This window comes from Aotus nancymaae, unplaced genomic scaffold, assembly GCF_030222135.1.
Source record: "Aotus nancymaae isolate 86718 unplaced genomic scaffold, 86718_ANA_hifiasm-v0.15.2.pri h1tg000058l, whole genome shotgun sequence".
NCBI classification, from domain to species: domain Eukaryota; kingdom Metazoa; phylum Chordata; class Mammalia; order Primates; family Aotidae; genus Aotus; species Aotus nancymaae.
In genome coordinates this window covers 42,652,887-42,669,823 of record NW_026988472.1, presented here as the reverse complement: position 1 = coordinate 42,669,823, position 16,937 = coordinate 42,652,887, and the positions used below count along the sequence as shown (strand labels likewise).

Here is a 16,937-nt window from a genome sequence, read left to right as displayed (position 1 = left end):
CTTTCCTGAAGCCCACCACCATTTTACAGAAATGGTGGCATAGACATTGTTTTGCCCCTTGTTTACTTCACTAAATACCATATCTTAGAGATCTTTCCGTATCAGTAAGCAGTAGTCTCCCCTTATCCACAGGGGATAGGAATTTAAAATCCCCTTATTTCACTTTCTGCCATGTCAGCTACCCATAGACATCTGCAGTCTGAAACAAGGTAAGTACAGTACAATAAGATATTTTGAGAGAAAGAGACCACATTCACATAACTTTTATTACAGTACATTATTATAATTGTTTGATTTTCTTGTTAGTTTTTGTTGTTATTTTGCTACCTTGCCTAATTTGTAAATTAAAGATGATCATCTATATATATGTATAGGAAACAAAGATAGTATCTATAGGGCTTCGTACTATTTGTGGTTTCAGGCACCCACTGGGAGTCTTGGAACATATCCTCCACAGATAAGGGGGGACTACTGTATAAAGCACTTCCTCATTCTTTCTTACACCTGCATAGTAGGCCCTAATTTATTTATCCAGTCCCCCATTGATGAACATTCAGGTTGTTTCCAGTATTTGGCTATTATCAACCATGTTGCAATGAATAACATACATAATTTCATGCATGAGCAAGTGTTGCTGTAGGAAAAATTCTTAAATGTAGAATTGCAGAAACAGAGAATATGCTTTTATAATATTGACGGTTATTCTAAATTGCTCTCTTTAGGACTTGAACACTAAAGTTTGAAAGTGTCTGTTTCCTGGGATAATCATAGGCGTTAGAGAACAGGAAAGCTCATACAAATTATAAATCAAAGTGAGGAAGTCTAGCTGAAAGTTCCAAGTGTTTAGCCTACTGCCTACCTGAAGTCTACTTTTCTTTCTTTCCATCTTGGATACTGCTTATTGTGAAGGAAGAGTAATTGATTCTAAGGTTAGCTTTCCAGAGACAGTGAGGAGAGTTGGCATTTAGTTCATTTATCCATTCCTACAGGATCAATTATCAGGAAGCAAATTCTTTCTCTCTTTGTTACCAATTCCACTTATTTGAAGTCTGCCCAATGACTAAGCCAGTGATCAAGTCTCTGGGAATATTTAAAATACTCAACAGCAAACATAAGGTAGCATGAGCAATACCATAATCGAAAAGCTGTGAACAAAAGAAGCTGACAACGAAGAAATGACACAGCTACAGTGGGTGCAAATTAGGGCTATCCAAGCTCCTTGTGCTCCAGGTGAGAAGAGGTAATACCAGAGATGTCTATTAGATGCAGTCACAAAACTCCTTGAGAGGCATATTGACAGCCAGGCCAAAGGAACCCCTGTGCGTGCAGTCACCACCATGAAATCATCTTGGGGGAAGGCCCTCTGCTTCCCAGATATCTTACCACTTCTGCCATGTACCCCACCCTCTTGAAAGTGTGGCATATCCAGCCCATGATTAAATTGTAAAGAGTCAACTTTTTAAATAGATAAAGGAGATCACTCATAATTGTTTCTGAAGTAGACCCTGTATCTCTAGTTTTCCTGGATTGGATGGGAAGATAAGTAAACAAAAATCTTTGAGATATTCAAGCCATAAAAGGCCAAATTGATATTTCAAGTTGGTCAAGGTTAATTGCTCAGAGCTCTGCCCAAAGTCCAGGTGGCATTTTCCTATTAGAAAGCCTGTATTCTCTCTCTGTAAGCGTGCTGCCTACCATGTCAGAAAAGAAAGCTTTATTAATGCAAAGACTGTAATATGGAGAATTTAATATTCTCTTAAAAGCATGAATTATTGGAATTAGAAGACACTGCAGAGAATGCCCAGGCACACCCCCTCATTTCACAAATGAGGAAGTTAAAGGAAAGTGTCATGATTTGTATCTCCAAAAAGTAACAAGAGTTTAAAGAAATGAAAACTTAGTGACTTGGAGAAGATGTGGATAAAGTAAGCAGATTCATCAGTCCTTTCCACTAGAGGGAAGGCAAATCTATGCAGGACTATGTTGTAACACAACAAACAGGGACCATTCCTTTTCTTTGGGCTCAACATTGATAAGTAATGAGTCTAATACAAAAGAGATAAGCTAACATCTTGTCAAGAAAATGACATAAAAGCAGGACTCCTGTCCCTTGAATATGGACTAAATCATGTTCAACATTAAAACAAATGAATTTCATTTTTTTCTTCAACGTTTAAGTTCCAGGGTACGTGTGCAGGATGTGCAGGTTTGTTACATAGGTAAATATGTGCCATGGTAGTTTGCTGCACATATCATCCCATCACCTAGGTATTAAGCCCAAAATTCATTGGCTATTCTTTCTGATGCTCTCCCTCCCCACATCCCCGCAACAGGCCCCAGTGTGTGTTGTTCCCCATAATGTGCCCATACGTTCTCATCATTTAGCTCCCACTTATAAGTGAGAACATGTGGTGCTTGGTTTTCTGTTCCTGCATTAGTTTGCTGAGGATAACTGCTTCCAACTCCATCCATGCCCCTGCAAAGGACATGATCTCATTCCTTTTTATGGTTGCATAGTATTCCATGGTGTATATGTGCCACATTTTCTTTAACCAATTTATTATTCATAGGCTTTTGGGTTGATTCCATGTCTTTGCTATTGTGAACAGTGCTGCAATGAACTTATGAGTGCATGTGTCTTTATAATAGAGTGATTTATATTCCTTCGGGCATATACCCACTAATGGGATTGCTGGGTCAAATGGTATTTCTGTCTCTAGATCTTTGAGGAATCATCACACTGTCTTCCACAATGGTTGAACTAATTTACATTCCCACCAAAAGTGTAAAAGTGTTCCTATTTCTCCACAGCCTCACCAGCATCTGTTGTTTCCTGACTTTTTAATGATTGCCATTCTAACTGGCATGAAATGGTATCTCATTGTGGTTTTGATTTACATTTCTCTAATGATTAGTGATGCTGAGCTTTTTTTCATGTAAAATAAATGAATTTCTAAAAACACACCCCCTTTCCCGGAGCAGAAGTCATTTCCTGAAGAGGGAGTGCTGTCTCAGGAAGGTGGATTCCTTGTACTAATGAGTGAGGCCTCATTCATCAGAGAGAGGACATCAATTCTTTCCCCAAGATCTTTTACCTCTTTTTCTGTCCCTCTTGCCGTCTAATGAGTGTCAAAATTCCCTCAATTGTCTAAATTCAAAACCTTACCATCATCTCTGTCTCCTTCCACTCAGCTCACTCAACTCAGCTCACTCACTTCCAACTAGACTCCAAAATGTCTTAGGTGTAAGAGACCATCTCCCATTGGCTGTATGGAGGAAAATAGCTGCCAATGCAAGTGGCCAAGTGCCTCCCTATAACCTCAACTTCTCCTCCAGGACTCCATATTTCTCCGTGATTCAGAAACAAAAGGGTAATGCCTCCAGAGCAGGGGCTTCCAGGACTGCACAGTGGGGGCCATTCTCATGGATTGGTGCCCATACCATGCCCAAATTGTTGAAATTTTAACCCTCACTCCTGAATCTGCTGAGTCACATGTTGTATAGTCCATTACTATGCTGCTAAGAAAGACATGCCTGAAACTGGGTAATTTACAAAGGAAAGAGGTTTAATTGACTCACAGTTCAGCACAGCTGGGGAGGCCTCAGGAAACTTACATCATGGTGGAGGGAGAAGCAAACACGTCCTTTTTCATATGGCGACAGCAAAGAGAAGTGCAGAACGAAGCAGCGAAAAGCTCCTTATAAAACCACCAGATCTCACGAGAACTCACTATCACAAAAACAGTATGGAGGTAGCCAACCCCATGATTCAATTACCTCCCACCAGGTCCCTCCCACAACACTTGGGGATTATGGGAGCTACAATTCAAGATGAGATTTGGGTGAGGACACAGCCAAACCATATCATTCCACCCCTGGACCCTCCCAAATCTCATGTCCTCACATTTGAAAACACAATAATGCCTTCTCAATAGTCTCCCAAAGTCTTAACTCATTCTAACATTAACCCAAAAGTTCAATTTCAAAGTTTCCTTTGAGACAAGGCAAGTCCCTTCTGTCTATGAGCCTGTAAAATCAAAAGTAAGTTAGTTACTTTTTTTTCTTTTGAGATGGAGTCTCACTCTGTCACCAGGCTAGCATGAAGTGGTGTGATCTCAGCTCACTGCAACCTCCGCCTCTGGGGTTCAAGCAATTCTCCTGCTTCAGCCTCCCAAGTAGCTAGGACTACAGGCATGCGCCACCACAGCCAGCTAATTTTTGTATTTTTAGTAGAGATGGGATTTCACCATGTTGACCAGGATGGTCTTGATCTCTTGACCTTGTGATCTGTCCACCTCAGCCTCCTGAAGTGCTGGAATTATAGACGTGAGCCACCACTCCCAGCAAAGTTAGTTATTTCTTAGCTACACTGGGGGTACAGGCACTGAGTAAATACACATGTTCCAAATGGGAGAAATTTGCTAAAAAAAAAAAAGGGGGGCTCCAGGCTCCAGGCAAGTCTGAAATCCTATAGAGTAGTTATTAAATCTTAAAGTTCCAAAATGATCTCCTCTGACTTCATGTCTTACATCCAGTAACACTGATGAAAGGGGTTGGCTTTCACAGGCTGGCATTGAGGGGCTCTGGCTTTTCCAGGTGCATGGTGCATGCTGTTGGTGGATCTACCATTCTGGGTTCTGAAGAGCTGTGGCCCTTTTCTCATAGCTCCTCTAGGCAGTGCCCCAGTGGAGACTCTGTGTGGGGAATCTAACCCCACATTTCCCTTCTGCACTGCCCTAGTGATACAGGAGATGGTCAGGGAAGTACTGGGTAGAGAAGGCCATGGCATGGTCCCTGGTAAGGGCTCCACCCTTGGGCCTGTGCCCACAGACCTAAGTGAGGATGGGCATTCCTGTTTTTACACTCAAATATTGCATTTTCTAAGATCACTCTAGCCCACCATGCCCCTATCCTGTGCCCATGTAAGCCCAAGAGACCATAGTAGACATAAAGTAGCTGGACGTCGACAGGAACACATTAGCAGGAGAACACACCAACACACACCAGCAGATGCCGGCAGGCCATCAATGGTGATACAATGTGGACACCAAGGGGAATTCGGCCAGGACAGTCAGAGGAGGATCTGACTATTGGGTGGCCTGACTCCAGGGGAAGACCACCTTCCCACTCCATCCCCCTTCTGGCTCCCTATCCATCTGCTGAGAGCTACTTCTGCCACTCAATAAAACCTTGCCCACATTCTCCAAGCCCACATGTGATCTGATTTTTCTGGTACAGTAGGGCAAGAACCCAGGATACAGAAAGCCCTCTGTCCTTGTGATAAGGCAGAGGGTCTAATTGAGTTGATTAACACACGACTGAAAGAATACACTGTAACACACACCTCAACTGGGGTTTGGGAGCTGTAAACAACCCTAGATGCTGCCATGGGGTTGGAGCCCAAAAAGGCTCCCCATGACCTGCCCATCTGCATGCTCCCTCTAGGAATTTGAGTAGCAGGGCTCCAAAGAAGTGAGCCAGATCCCTATTGCATGCCCACTGTGGGGGATAAGGGAATATTCCTCCCTTTTCAATAGCAGATGTTCTCCATGAGGCCCCTGCCCCTGCAGCAAACTTCTGTCTAGACATCCAGTGGTTTACATACATCCTCTGAAATCTAGGCAGAGGTTCTCAAACTTTAATTCTTGATTTCTGTGCACCCACAGGCTTAATACCATGTAGAAGCTGCCGAGGCTTGGGGCTTGTACCCTCTGAAGTCAGGGCCTGCACTGTACCTTGGCCCCTTTTAGCCATGGCTGGAGTGGCTGGGACACAAGGCACCAAGTCCCCAGGCTGCATACAGCAGGGGGGCCCTGAACCTGGCCCAGGAAACCATTTTTTCCTCGTAGGCCTCTAGGCCTGTGATGGGAGGGGCTGCCGCAAAGGTCTCTGACATGCCCTGGAGACATTTTCTCTATTGCCTTAATGATTATCATTTGGCTCTTTGTTGTTTATGCAAATTTCTACATCAGGCTTCAATTTCTTCCCAGAAAATGGGGTTTTGTTTTCTATTGTATGGTCGAGCTGCAAAGTTTCCAAATTTTTATGCTCTGCTTCCTCTTGAATACTTTGCTGTTTAGAAATTTATTCTGCCAGATACCCCAAATCATCTCTTTCAGGTTTAAAGTTACACAGATCTCTAGGGCAGGGGAAAAATGCCACCAGTCTCTTTGCATAACAAGAGTCACTTTTACTCCAGTTCCCAACAAGTTCCTTATCTCTATCTGAGACCACCTCAGCCTGGACTTCATTGTCCATATCACTGTCAGCATTTTGGTCAAAGCCATTCAGGAAGTCCCTAGGAATTTCCAAACTTTCCCACATCTTCCTGTCTTCTGAGCCCTCAAAACTGTTCCAACCTCTGCCTGTTACCCAGTTCCAAATTCGCTTCCAGATTTTCAAGTATCCTTATAGCAGCACCAGCACTCTCTGTGGGTACCAATTTACTGTATTAGTCTGTTCTCATGCTGCTAATAAAGACATGCCCAAGACTGGGTAATTTATAAAGGAAAGAGGTTTAATTGACTCACAATTCCTCAGGGCTGGGAAGGCCTCTGGAAACTCACAATTATGGTGAAAGGGGAAGCAAACATGTCTTCCACATGATGACAGGAAGGAGAAGTCCTGAGCAAAAGTGGGGAAAGCCCCTTATAAAACCATCAGATCTCATGAGAACTCACTATCATGAGAGCAGCATGAGGGTAACTGCCCTCATGATTCAATTACCTTCAACTTGTCCCTCCCATGACACATGGGGATTATGGGAACCACAATTCAAGATGAGATTTGGGCAGGGACACAGCCAAACCATATCACATGTCACTGCACTAAACAAGATATACTTCTTGTTTTGCTTAAACTCTTGCAAATAATCTCTAACAGGCTCTTATTTTTATTCTTCACATTTTTTTCTAGATTATGTTTCCTTATACATGCCTCTGATCACGTTGCTCTCATGCTCACATTTCCCAGAACAAAATCTAATTCCTTTGACCTTGATTTGACTCCCTGCTTCCCAGGCTTATCTCCCACTGCACTATCCCTTCCCTCTGTACCCAGAGACTCCCTCCATTCACACCTTGCTCCTAATTGTTCCCTGATACTTCCTTGGCCTAGTGTTTCTCAACCTGGACTGCCCTTAGAATAAGCTGTGGAGTTTTAAAAAATCCTGATGCCTGTCAGGTGCAATGGCTCACACCTATAATCCCAGCACTTTGGGAGACCGAGGCAGGAAGATCACTTGACCCTAGGAGTTTGAGACCAGCCTGAACAGCATGGTGAAACCTTGTCTCTACAAAAAAAAATACAAAAATTAGGCATGGTGGTGTGCACCTGTAGTCCCAGTTACTCTGGGGACTGAGGTGGGAGGATTGCTTGAACCTGGGAGGCAGAAGCTGCAGTGAGCCAAGATTGGGCCACTGCATTCCAGAGCAAGACTCTATCTAAAAAAAAAAAAAAGAAAAAATCCTGATGCCCAGGCCCTACTCCTGAACAGATGAGTCAGAATCTCAAGGAGGGGGAACCCAGACAACTATTTCAAAGCTCTTCAAGCGATTTCAATAAGCAGACAAGGTTGAGGACCACTTCACCTAAAATGTCCTCTTGTCTCTCAGCTGGCCTGAATCCAACCCATTCCCCAAAGCCCAGCTGCAGTATTCTCTCTCTCTCCATGAAGCCCTCCCATGCTCCGGTACTCACACAGTACCTTCTACATGGGTCTTATTTTTTTTTATCATATCCTGCTTTGAGTTATATTTATTTATGTAACTGCTGGTCTCTCCTACTAAATCAGGAATTGGCAAACATTTTCTGCAAAGAGCTAGAGAGTAAATATTTTAGGCATTGCATGGCATACAGTCTTTGTCATGATTACTAGATTCTGCCTTTGTAGTGTGAAAAGTCATAGATAACATGTAAATGAGTGAGTGTGGCTGTGTTCTAATAAATCTCCATTTACAAAAACAAGTGGTGAGCTAGATTTGGCCTGAAAGTTGCCATTTGCTGACTCCTGCATGAGATTAATAAAGCTTCTTGGGCACGGGGACCTTTTCTTCTCTATAAAGCTTTCTTTCCTTCCTTCCTCCCTCCTTCCATCCCTTCCTTCCTTCTTTTTTTCATTTCTTCCTTTTCTTTTCCATCCCTCTTTATCTCTCTCTTCCTTCCTTCCCTTCCCTCCCCCTCCCTCCTTCTCTTTTCTTTCTTCCTTTCTTCTTTCCTTCCTTTCTTTTTCTTTCTCTTTCTTTCCTTTCTTTCTTTTTTCTATCTCTCTCTTCTTCCTCTTTTTTCTTTTCTTTCCTCTTCCCCCAACCCACTGTCTCCTTTCTCTCTTTTCTTTCTCTTTCTTTTCTTTCTTCTTTCCCTCTTTCTTTCTTTCTCTCTCCCTCCGTCTCCCTCTCTTCCTCTTTTTTTCTTTCTTTCTCTCTCTGTCTTGCCATCCCTCATGTCTATTGCAGTGTTTGAACCAGAGGAAACCACAAAATTCCCTTTGTAGAGCTCTATGTGATCAGTTTCTCACAACCAGAGCCCTAGAGCATGAATAGCCAAAGTGAAGCAGGAAGTGTCAGGGTTAATTCTGCCTTTTAGGCAACTATTAGTATTTACCTTACTTGTCATGCCCAATAGGACCATCAAATAAACAATTGCCATTTGTGGTGCACCGATTAGCAACAGCAACTAATGTTGACTTAATTCACCATTATTAAAAATGATGCCCACTCCAGACAAGAAGTAAAGGAATCATGACTCTCTGGCCTGTAGTCAAAGGCAGAGTAACATTCTGAGAGCTCCTTAATGTACATCACTGTGAGTACTCAAACTTGTCATAGGGGGTCATATTAATTAGGAAACATGTTGGGAAATACCATGGAAAGAAAAAAATAAACTGTCTTGCTAACCATCTCCAAATATTGCTTATTTAAAATGAAACTATTCTTATACTGTCACACTCATCTCAGCCTGAGATGGACCTTGTGTATCTTAATTCACTTTTCTTCTTCCTACTCCAAAATGTATATCATTAATAATAAGAAAAATGCTGTGTACAAACTACTGGTTTGGAATACATAGCCAGAGCAATAATAATACAAAATTAAATGAGAGCTATGAATAAGGAAAAAAAAGAGACAATACTTAGTGACCATATGATCATCTGTATATGTGATGTCAGAACACCTGAAAAGATTGGAGACTCACAAAATCATGTGGCCCTGCTCCTTCTTTGGAGAAAGTCAATCTATTAGAACCTAAGTTACAGCAGAGGCTAAGTCTGGCTTGTGAAAAAATGGAATAGACCAGCTGGCTTTATCTTTGACCACCAACCACTTGTCCTGGGCCCCTGCCTTGAGCTACAGCTTCCTGATTTCTCATCACTTCAGGGCAAGGAGCCATTCTCTGCAAAGTTTGCAAAAGAAAAACTGTTTGAGATTGCAGGGATTTGGCATTTCCCAGGAAGCCTTAAATTAATAAGACAGGAACCAAGTTGTGAAACCCCATGTACAAGACTGAGGATACCACCATCCCAGAATATTGAAGGCCCAACAGAGACCAGCCTGTGGCTGCTCTTAGACTTAGAGGGCCAAAGGCAGGTCTGAGGCTGAGCATCTCCACAATTATCCTTCAGGGTTCTCAGGAGCATGAGAGTCTTAAGGAAGACAAACTCAGGTCAGTAGAGGAAGGACTGTGAGCTTCCCACAGATACCAAGGTGATGACCCTGAATAAAGAATAAAGGAAGGAACAAGCCAGAACAGTGTGGTCCCATAGGGTCCTGCCCTGGCTGACAGGTCTTGTCATTCTGGAATAGTCCTGGTTGGATTTGGCTCGTCCTGATCACAAACTCTGTAGTCCCAGGAAGGTGAGGGTCTTGATCAGAAGGGAGCAGTCTCAGGTCCCAGGAGGATTGAGTTCTAGGACTAGTCAGGTGTCAAGGTGAGGAATTTCAGGGAGGAATTAGAAAACCACACACCCACACTAGACTAGAGAAAGATACAAAAGCTCTTACCTCTGCCAACCCACATAACCCCTTCCCCACACTGCCACTACCACACTCTCCCGTCCCCACTCCTGCCACCCTATCCTCACCCCTCCTGTGACTTGGGAAGCCCAGGAAGAGCTGTCGGGTTGAGGTGACTGTCATTTTGGCCTGGAGGGTCTCATGGAAAGGAGAGTGTTGGTCTAGTGGGGGCAGCCCCAGCTGTGCATAGCAGAGCCCCAGAAACTGACTTGAATCAAAGTGAGGACCCTGAGTGACATAAGGGAATGGCTATGAGCAAAAAATAAAAGGAAAAATAAAAAAATGATTAATCCTATCAGGAATAGCAAACACCTCAGCTTAAGATTGCCTTATTCCTGCTTAGATGCTCTAAGGAGGGTAGTGACTCTGTCTAAAGGCAGAAGCACAGTTCAGCTGAGGGAGAAGAACTGAACACTAACTGGAGTCCCGGAAAGGATACTGAGTACAGTGGAAAGGACTTCTATGCAGAAAGGGTCCCCAAACAGACCCCGCAGGGCCTCGGCCGGATGTGACTCACTCCAACTTCCGCCCGCCGGGGAAGCTGCCGGAAGGTGACGATCATCGTCTGAGGGACGCCAACTCAGGCTACTGGAACCCCAGGACTGGCTGGGTATTAAGGTGAGCACCCTGATCTCGGACTGAAGGGCCCACCCGCATGCAGCCAAGGCGACCCCACTGTGTCCCCCAACTCCCACCTCTGGGCACGTACCTCCCTCAGCCACGGGAAGCTCCAGTCAAGCTGTGGCACTGACTTCTGAGAGGGCATGGGGGGAGGGAGGGCTTGGTGTGAGGGTGAGGCCCCGATTCTGCAGAGGGACGGACACCTAGACCCTAATCATAAGGAGGTCCCTGATGCTGATAAGGGGACCTCTCCCGAACACGGGAGGCACATAAGGCAGCGTAGTGGCTGACATCTGTGGTCCCAGCGCTTTGGGAGGCTGAGGCGGGAGGACTGCTTGAGCCTAGCAGTTTCAGACCAGCCTGAGCTACAAAGCGGGACTCGCTCTCTCCAAGAAAGAAAAGAACAAAAACTAGCAGGGCATGGTGGCCAGCGCCTGGTGGTCCCAGCAACTTGGGAGGCTGAGGCGGAAGGATCACCTGAGCCCAGCAGGTCGAAGCTGCAGTGAGCGATGGTCACGCCATAAGTGTGGTGACAGAGTGAAACCCCGTGTCTATCACAAAGAAAAAAAAAGTAAGGGAGCCAGAGAGCCAGGTTTCTGCTGCCCTGTCTTCAGCTCTAGGAGACCCCGTGCAGGCATAGCCAGACAGGGCATGCCCTGACTTTTCCCTTTAGCAACTTTAATACGTGACAGCTTGGGCCTGGACCTGGCTGATTGAGGTCTGTAGAGTGACCTGAGTCACGTGTCCCAAAGAGTTGGAAGTCCCACCCTGAGCCAAGTTCAAAACCCTGAGGTAGAACAGGGGGGTCCCCTACATTCCCACCCCTGCTGTCACACCCTGAAAGCCCTAAACAGCCTTGAGAGGATGCGGCTTACCTTGAAAGTCTCATTGAAGACAAATCTGAGGTCTCATTGAAGCAAGGACCTTGCTATGAAGGATGTGGCCTGTGGCGAGGTGAGGATGGAGTCCCAGGACTGGTCAAGTAGCAAGGCGCGTGGTAGCTCACCTGTAGTCCCAGCTACTTGGGAGGCTGAGGCAGGGGAACCTCTTGAACCTGGCAGGTGGAGGTTGCAGTGAGCCGAGATTGCACCGCTGCACTCCAGCCTGGTGACAGAGCAAGACTCCGTCTCAAATAAATACATTTTTTTAAAAAAGTTCTGCCTGAGGAGGAAGGAAAACAACCACTCCAAAACACAGGAGACCACATAAAGTCCAAGCTCTGCTGTGTGCCCTGGGAAACCATGGGCAGAGCCATTAGCATCTGGTGACCCCTTGTGTCCTGAAGGGGTGAGGTGGTGACTCAGAGAAGTGGCTCTTTTGCACCAATGGGCAAGGCCCCATTCATGGTGGGGTGGGGAGGAGAAATTAGTACCTGCTGGGAGTCAAGGGTAGAACACTGAATAAGAGGGAGCCCCTCCCAGGGAGAAGTAGGCCACACAGAGCACCACCCCTACCTTGACCCCTGGGAGACCCAGGCACATTGGCATGGTGAGTGGCATTTCTCCCCAGGGCCTCTTGGGAAGGTGAAGAGCTTGGGTAAAAGGGACAGCCTCAAGACACCTGCTGGAGGTTGTTAAGCTCTTGCCAGGAGTCAAGGTAAGGACCCTGAGGACTGAGGGGACCACGCATGTGTAACTGTGGGGCCAACACAGAAAATCTCCACTGTTTCCAGTCTTGGGAAATGATGAGCATTTGTGGCCAGCTGAGGTGACCGTCACTACTTCCTAGAGGTATTACAGAATGGAGGGGCTGGTATGAGGGACTAAGTCTCAGCTTAAGACAGGGGTGTTTTCCAGGTAGTGACGGGAGTCAGGATTAAGATTCTGAGTGAGGGCTGAGGAGAGCACTCACTGGGATCCAGGGACACCACAAAGTCTGGCTTCCCTCTCAGGCCTGGGAAACCCCAGGAAAGGGAATCGGATAGACGGCCCCCACTTCTAGCCCCTGGGTTTGCAGGGTGGACACGGCCTGGAACTGAGGCTGGAGGAATCTGGTGGGCTGAGGGAAGTGTCCCATATCCTGCCTAAGTGAAGACTAACAGGGCCACCGAACTGAGAATATCAGAGGCTCTGAGAGTCCGGACTTGGCTACCAGTCCAGAAAGACAATGAACAGGAGCAGCTGGAGGGGACTCATGCTTTCTTTCCCCTTGGGGTGGGGGCAGGGTCTCAGCAAGGTGAGGGCCTTGACCTGCAGGGAGAGGCCTCAGACGGTGAAGACCCTGAGGAGTGTGGAGCCACCTGCCCCAAACTAGCAAGAGCACCTCAGGATCCCTTCCTGTGGCAGCAGTTTGAGACCCCAGACAGGGACGTCAAGTCCAGGTGGCCTCAGTTTCCCCTCAGAGGAAACAGAGAAGTGAGGATTTTGGTCCCAGGCAGGGCTGGCAGGCTGTGGGACAAGGAACACTGTGACTTCCTCCCCAGGGTCCCCAGGGGATAGGCTGACCGGGAGAGCAGGAGCCAGCTGGGACTGTGGAGCAGGGTCCTCAAGGACACCTGCATAGGGGCCTCGTTATAGCCAAGGTGGTACCTCCCTGCTGAGGGGCTCACATCTTTTGGTCCTCCTGCTCCAGGTGCCCGCCTTCCGGTCCCTCTTGCCTGCTGCCCCTGAGCACAGTCATGCCTCGCGGTCAGGAGAGTAAGCGTCGTGCCCGTGAGAAACGCCGCCAGGCTCGAGGTAAAGACCAATGTCTCAGGGGTGCTCAAGCCACCGCAGCAGAGGAGGAAAGGCTGCCATCCTCCTCCTTTCCTGCATGCCAGAGTTCTTCCCAGAGCTCCCCCGCTGCGGGCATTCCTCAGGAGTCCCAGAAAGCTACATACCCCAGCTCTCCAGCTGCAGCTGTTTCACTCATAAGTTCTGATGAAGGTGCCAAGGGCCAAAAGGGGGAAAGTCCCAACTCCTCCCAAGGCCTGTCCTTCTCTGAGAGCTCAGGAGAAGAACTTCTGGATGTGAAGACGGGCCAACTGGTGCAGTTCCTGCTCAACAAATACATAAGGAAAGAGCCCATTACGAGGGAAGCCATGCTGAAGGTTATCAACAGAAAGTACAAGCCGCAGCTCCCTGAGATCATCCGGAGAAGTGCCGAGAACCTCGAGATAGTCGTTGACCTTGAATTGAAGGAAATGGACCCCAGACGTCAGTTCTATATGCTTGTCAGCAAGCTGGGCTTTCCCAATCAAGAGAGTGTGAGCGATGGCAGGGACATTCTCAAGAGCGGGCTCTTGATGGTTCTCCTGAGCACGATCTTCATGTGTGGCAACCGTGCCACTGAGGAAGAGATGTGGGAATGCCTGGGTGCATTGGGGATGCAGAAAGGTAGGGAGCACTTCATCTTTGGGGAGCCCCAGGAGCTTGTCACCAAAGATTTGGTGCGAGAGGGGTACCTCGAGTACCGGCAGGTGCCCGGCAGTGACCCTCCACGCTGAGAGTTCCTGTGGGGTCCCAGGGCCCACGCTGAAACCAGCAAAATGAAAGTTCTGGAGTTTGCGGCCAAGCTCAATGATACCGTTGCCAGTACCTACCAGTCCCAGTATGAGGAGGCTCTGAGAGATGACAAAGAGCGAGCCAGAGCCAGAGCGGCAGCCAGAGCGGCAGCCAGGGCCAGATCTAACAGGTCCTCCCAGCCCCAGGGAAGTCTCAGGCAGTCCTCACTAGAGACTGCAAAGGGCTGTCCACCATCTCAGTATTTGGGGGCGAGATGGGGCTAGAGAGAGCCCAAGGCATGTGTCTTTCTTGTGTTACGGTTATTTGCAAGCTACTTGTAGATTCCTCTTTCTCTTCTGTGTCTACCGTATGTTCCTTTGAAAGAGATTGACTTTGATTCAAAAGCTAAGTTCATGAATTAGGTGCCTCACACAATGGTTGCTGTTTATCACATTAAAGAGTGATGTTCTTACATTTTGTAAAACAAATTGGAAATTTTTACTTATTAGATTGTGATCTAGTGCCAGAAGAAATAGCATTGGAATAAGGATTGGCTTTAAACTGTGAAAAAACTGAACACTGAATCAGTTGGGATCACGAGATGGTGGGAAAAAAATGTCAATTGATTGGCAACCTTTGACATTTTAAAATCTTATTTCTTTAAGTCTTTTGTTGTGATCAAATGAAAAGCTATATACTCACAGTTGCTATGTGTATTTAAGAATATTGGAGAAATTAAATCCTCATAAAGGAGAACACTTGTTCACTGGCTCTTTTGTTCCTTATACTAGGCTGCTCTTGTGTTGCTCTAAAGGCACACCTGAGATGGGGTAATTTCTAAAGAAAAGAAGTTGACTTGGCTCACGGTTCACCAGGCTGTACAAGCATGGCACCAGCAACTGCTTCTGGAGATGCCTTGGGGAGCTTTTCCTCATGCCAGGAGGGGAAGAGGGTGCAGGCATGTCACGTGGCAGCAGTAGGAGGAAGACAGCTAAGAAGAGCGGGGGTGGGAGGCTCCACATGCTTTCAAATGACCAGATCTTGTGAGAAGTCACTCACTATGGCCAGGGCAACATGATGCCATGAGGGACCCTCCTTGATGGTCCAAATACCTCCCACCAGGCCTCACCTCCAACACTGGGCATCACATCTCAACATGACATTTGGAGGGGACAAACATCCAAGTTATGTCATTCACCAAACATGAATTGAACGTCTGCTCTTTGACAGTCTTCATGCTAGTTCTGGGAAAGCCCCAGCCCCTGCCAATGATATTTCAGAATCCAAGAGCCGCTCTCCTATTAGGAACACAGTGGAGTGGAGGGTGAGGCAGGGGAGAAACACTGGAATACCTAAGGGGCAATCAAGGGACTGGAGAGGAGGGAGGAGATTCAAGATAGGATCCTCCCCCCATCACCTCCTCCCCCACTGTAAATGCCCTGGGACAGGGCAGGCTGGGAACTTGGGACACTGCCAGTTCCTCAGTAGGCAGGCATTTCAAGTTAGCCTGCATTGTGGGCTAGATGAGGCTACTGCTGAAATGGCAAGCAGAGGCCAGACCCTCAGGTGGTGGGTTTCAGAGTGGACACACTAGGACTGCAAGGAAAAAGTGGTCCTATCAGTTCCTTAGGGATGAGGTAGACCAGAGGTGCATCCCCACCTGGGACAGGATTAGAAGGACTCCTGTGCTGTGTCCCCATGCCAGTGAGCACAGCATACTATACAGGTGGTTTGCCCTCTGTGTCAGGTTGTTTCTGAGAATGAGGGTGATGCCCCCTTCAGGTAGGATGTCCAGCAGCCACTGACCTGGTCTGTTTGTCCCTGGCCTGGGGGAGCTGGACTGCTCCATTAAAAGGGAGTGGAAATGAGGTGAACTACATAGGATGGCCAGTTCTTAGCATGGTCCAGAGTTTTGGTGGTGGTGAATGAAACCAGGGATAGTTTCAATGCAAGGGTAGCTGGGAGGGAGGAAAGATGTCTGTCCTCTGCACACCTTTTAGCATCTTTGTGGTGCATCTGACTGGGGAAGTCTTCACACCCAGTTGAAATGACTGATCCTCTCATGGGAATGATTACTCAGTTGGATTTAGCACGCAGCATTTTGGCTGATTTGGTTTTCTTTGTCATAGAAGACTGCATACTCTTTGACATCTCCTAGGTTAGAAAAAAAGAAGAAGAGGAAGAAAGAGAAAAAGAAAAAAGAAAATATCAATGTGGTGCATGGTATTTTCTGGGGTCCAAATAGTCAAGGTAAGTAACTACCATTTAGAAACTCTCCATACTTTCCGGACACTGTCCTGGGTTCTCAGTATCCATTTTATAGACTCCCTCAGTCCAAGAGCATAGGCCTTATCAAACCTGCTTCACAGAGAAAGAACCTGAGGCTCCTAAAAGCTGCCAATATGCTTGAGTCCACAGTGCTGGTAACTGGCAGGGAAGTGGCGGTGCCAGGATCTGAATCTGTCTAAAACCCACACGACCCCACTCCTGCCATCCTGAGGCAGGTCTCGTGTGTTATAACTCACATTTCCTTTGGCTACTCCAACATATATCTTGGGCTATCAGAAGAGGACTTTTCACAAAGCACTGATTGGGAATACATGACCAGAGCAATTCAAGTATCAAACAAAAAAGTGGAGTGGGATGGAGTAAGAAAAAAGAAAATAGTCGGTGACAATGATTACCTCCATTTTACGCAATGTCAGATGACCTCAAAAGATCAGGGGCGCGCAGGAAGATCTTGCTCTGCCCCTTGCCTGTAGAAAGTCAATGAACTAGAAATAATGTTCCATCAGAAGCTGTGTCTGACTGCTGAAGGGAAGGAAAAGAGTAGATGGCGCCATCTCTGACAGCCTACCCCCTGTCCTGGGTCCCCTGCCCAAAT

The 16,937-nt window shown here is 46.7% G+C and overlaps 1 protein-coding gene across 1 annotated transcript; it reads left to right on the top strand.

Moving 5' to 3' along the window:
- Window positions 1-3,653: 3,653 nt before the first annotated feature.
- MAGEB17 (MAGE family member B17) lies at window positions 3,654-16,521 on the top strand. Its single transcript, XM_064364573.1, is given in 7 exon segments — window positions 3,654-3,744; window positions 9,375-9,417; window positions 9,419-9,492; window positions 9,495-9,660; window positions 13,203-14,312; window positions 15,284-15,377; window positions 16,363-16,521. Coding segments are annotated over 7 exon segments (1,737 nt in total).
- Window positions 16,522-16,937: the final 416 nt, after the last annotated feature.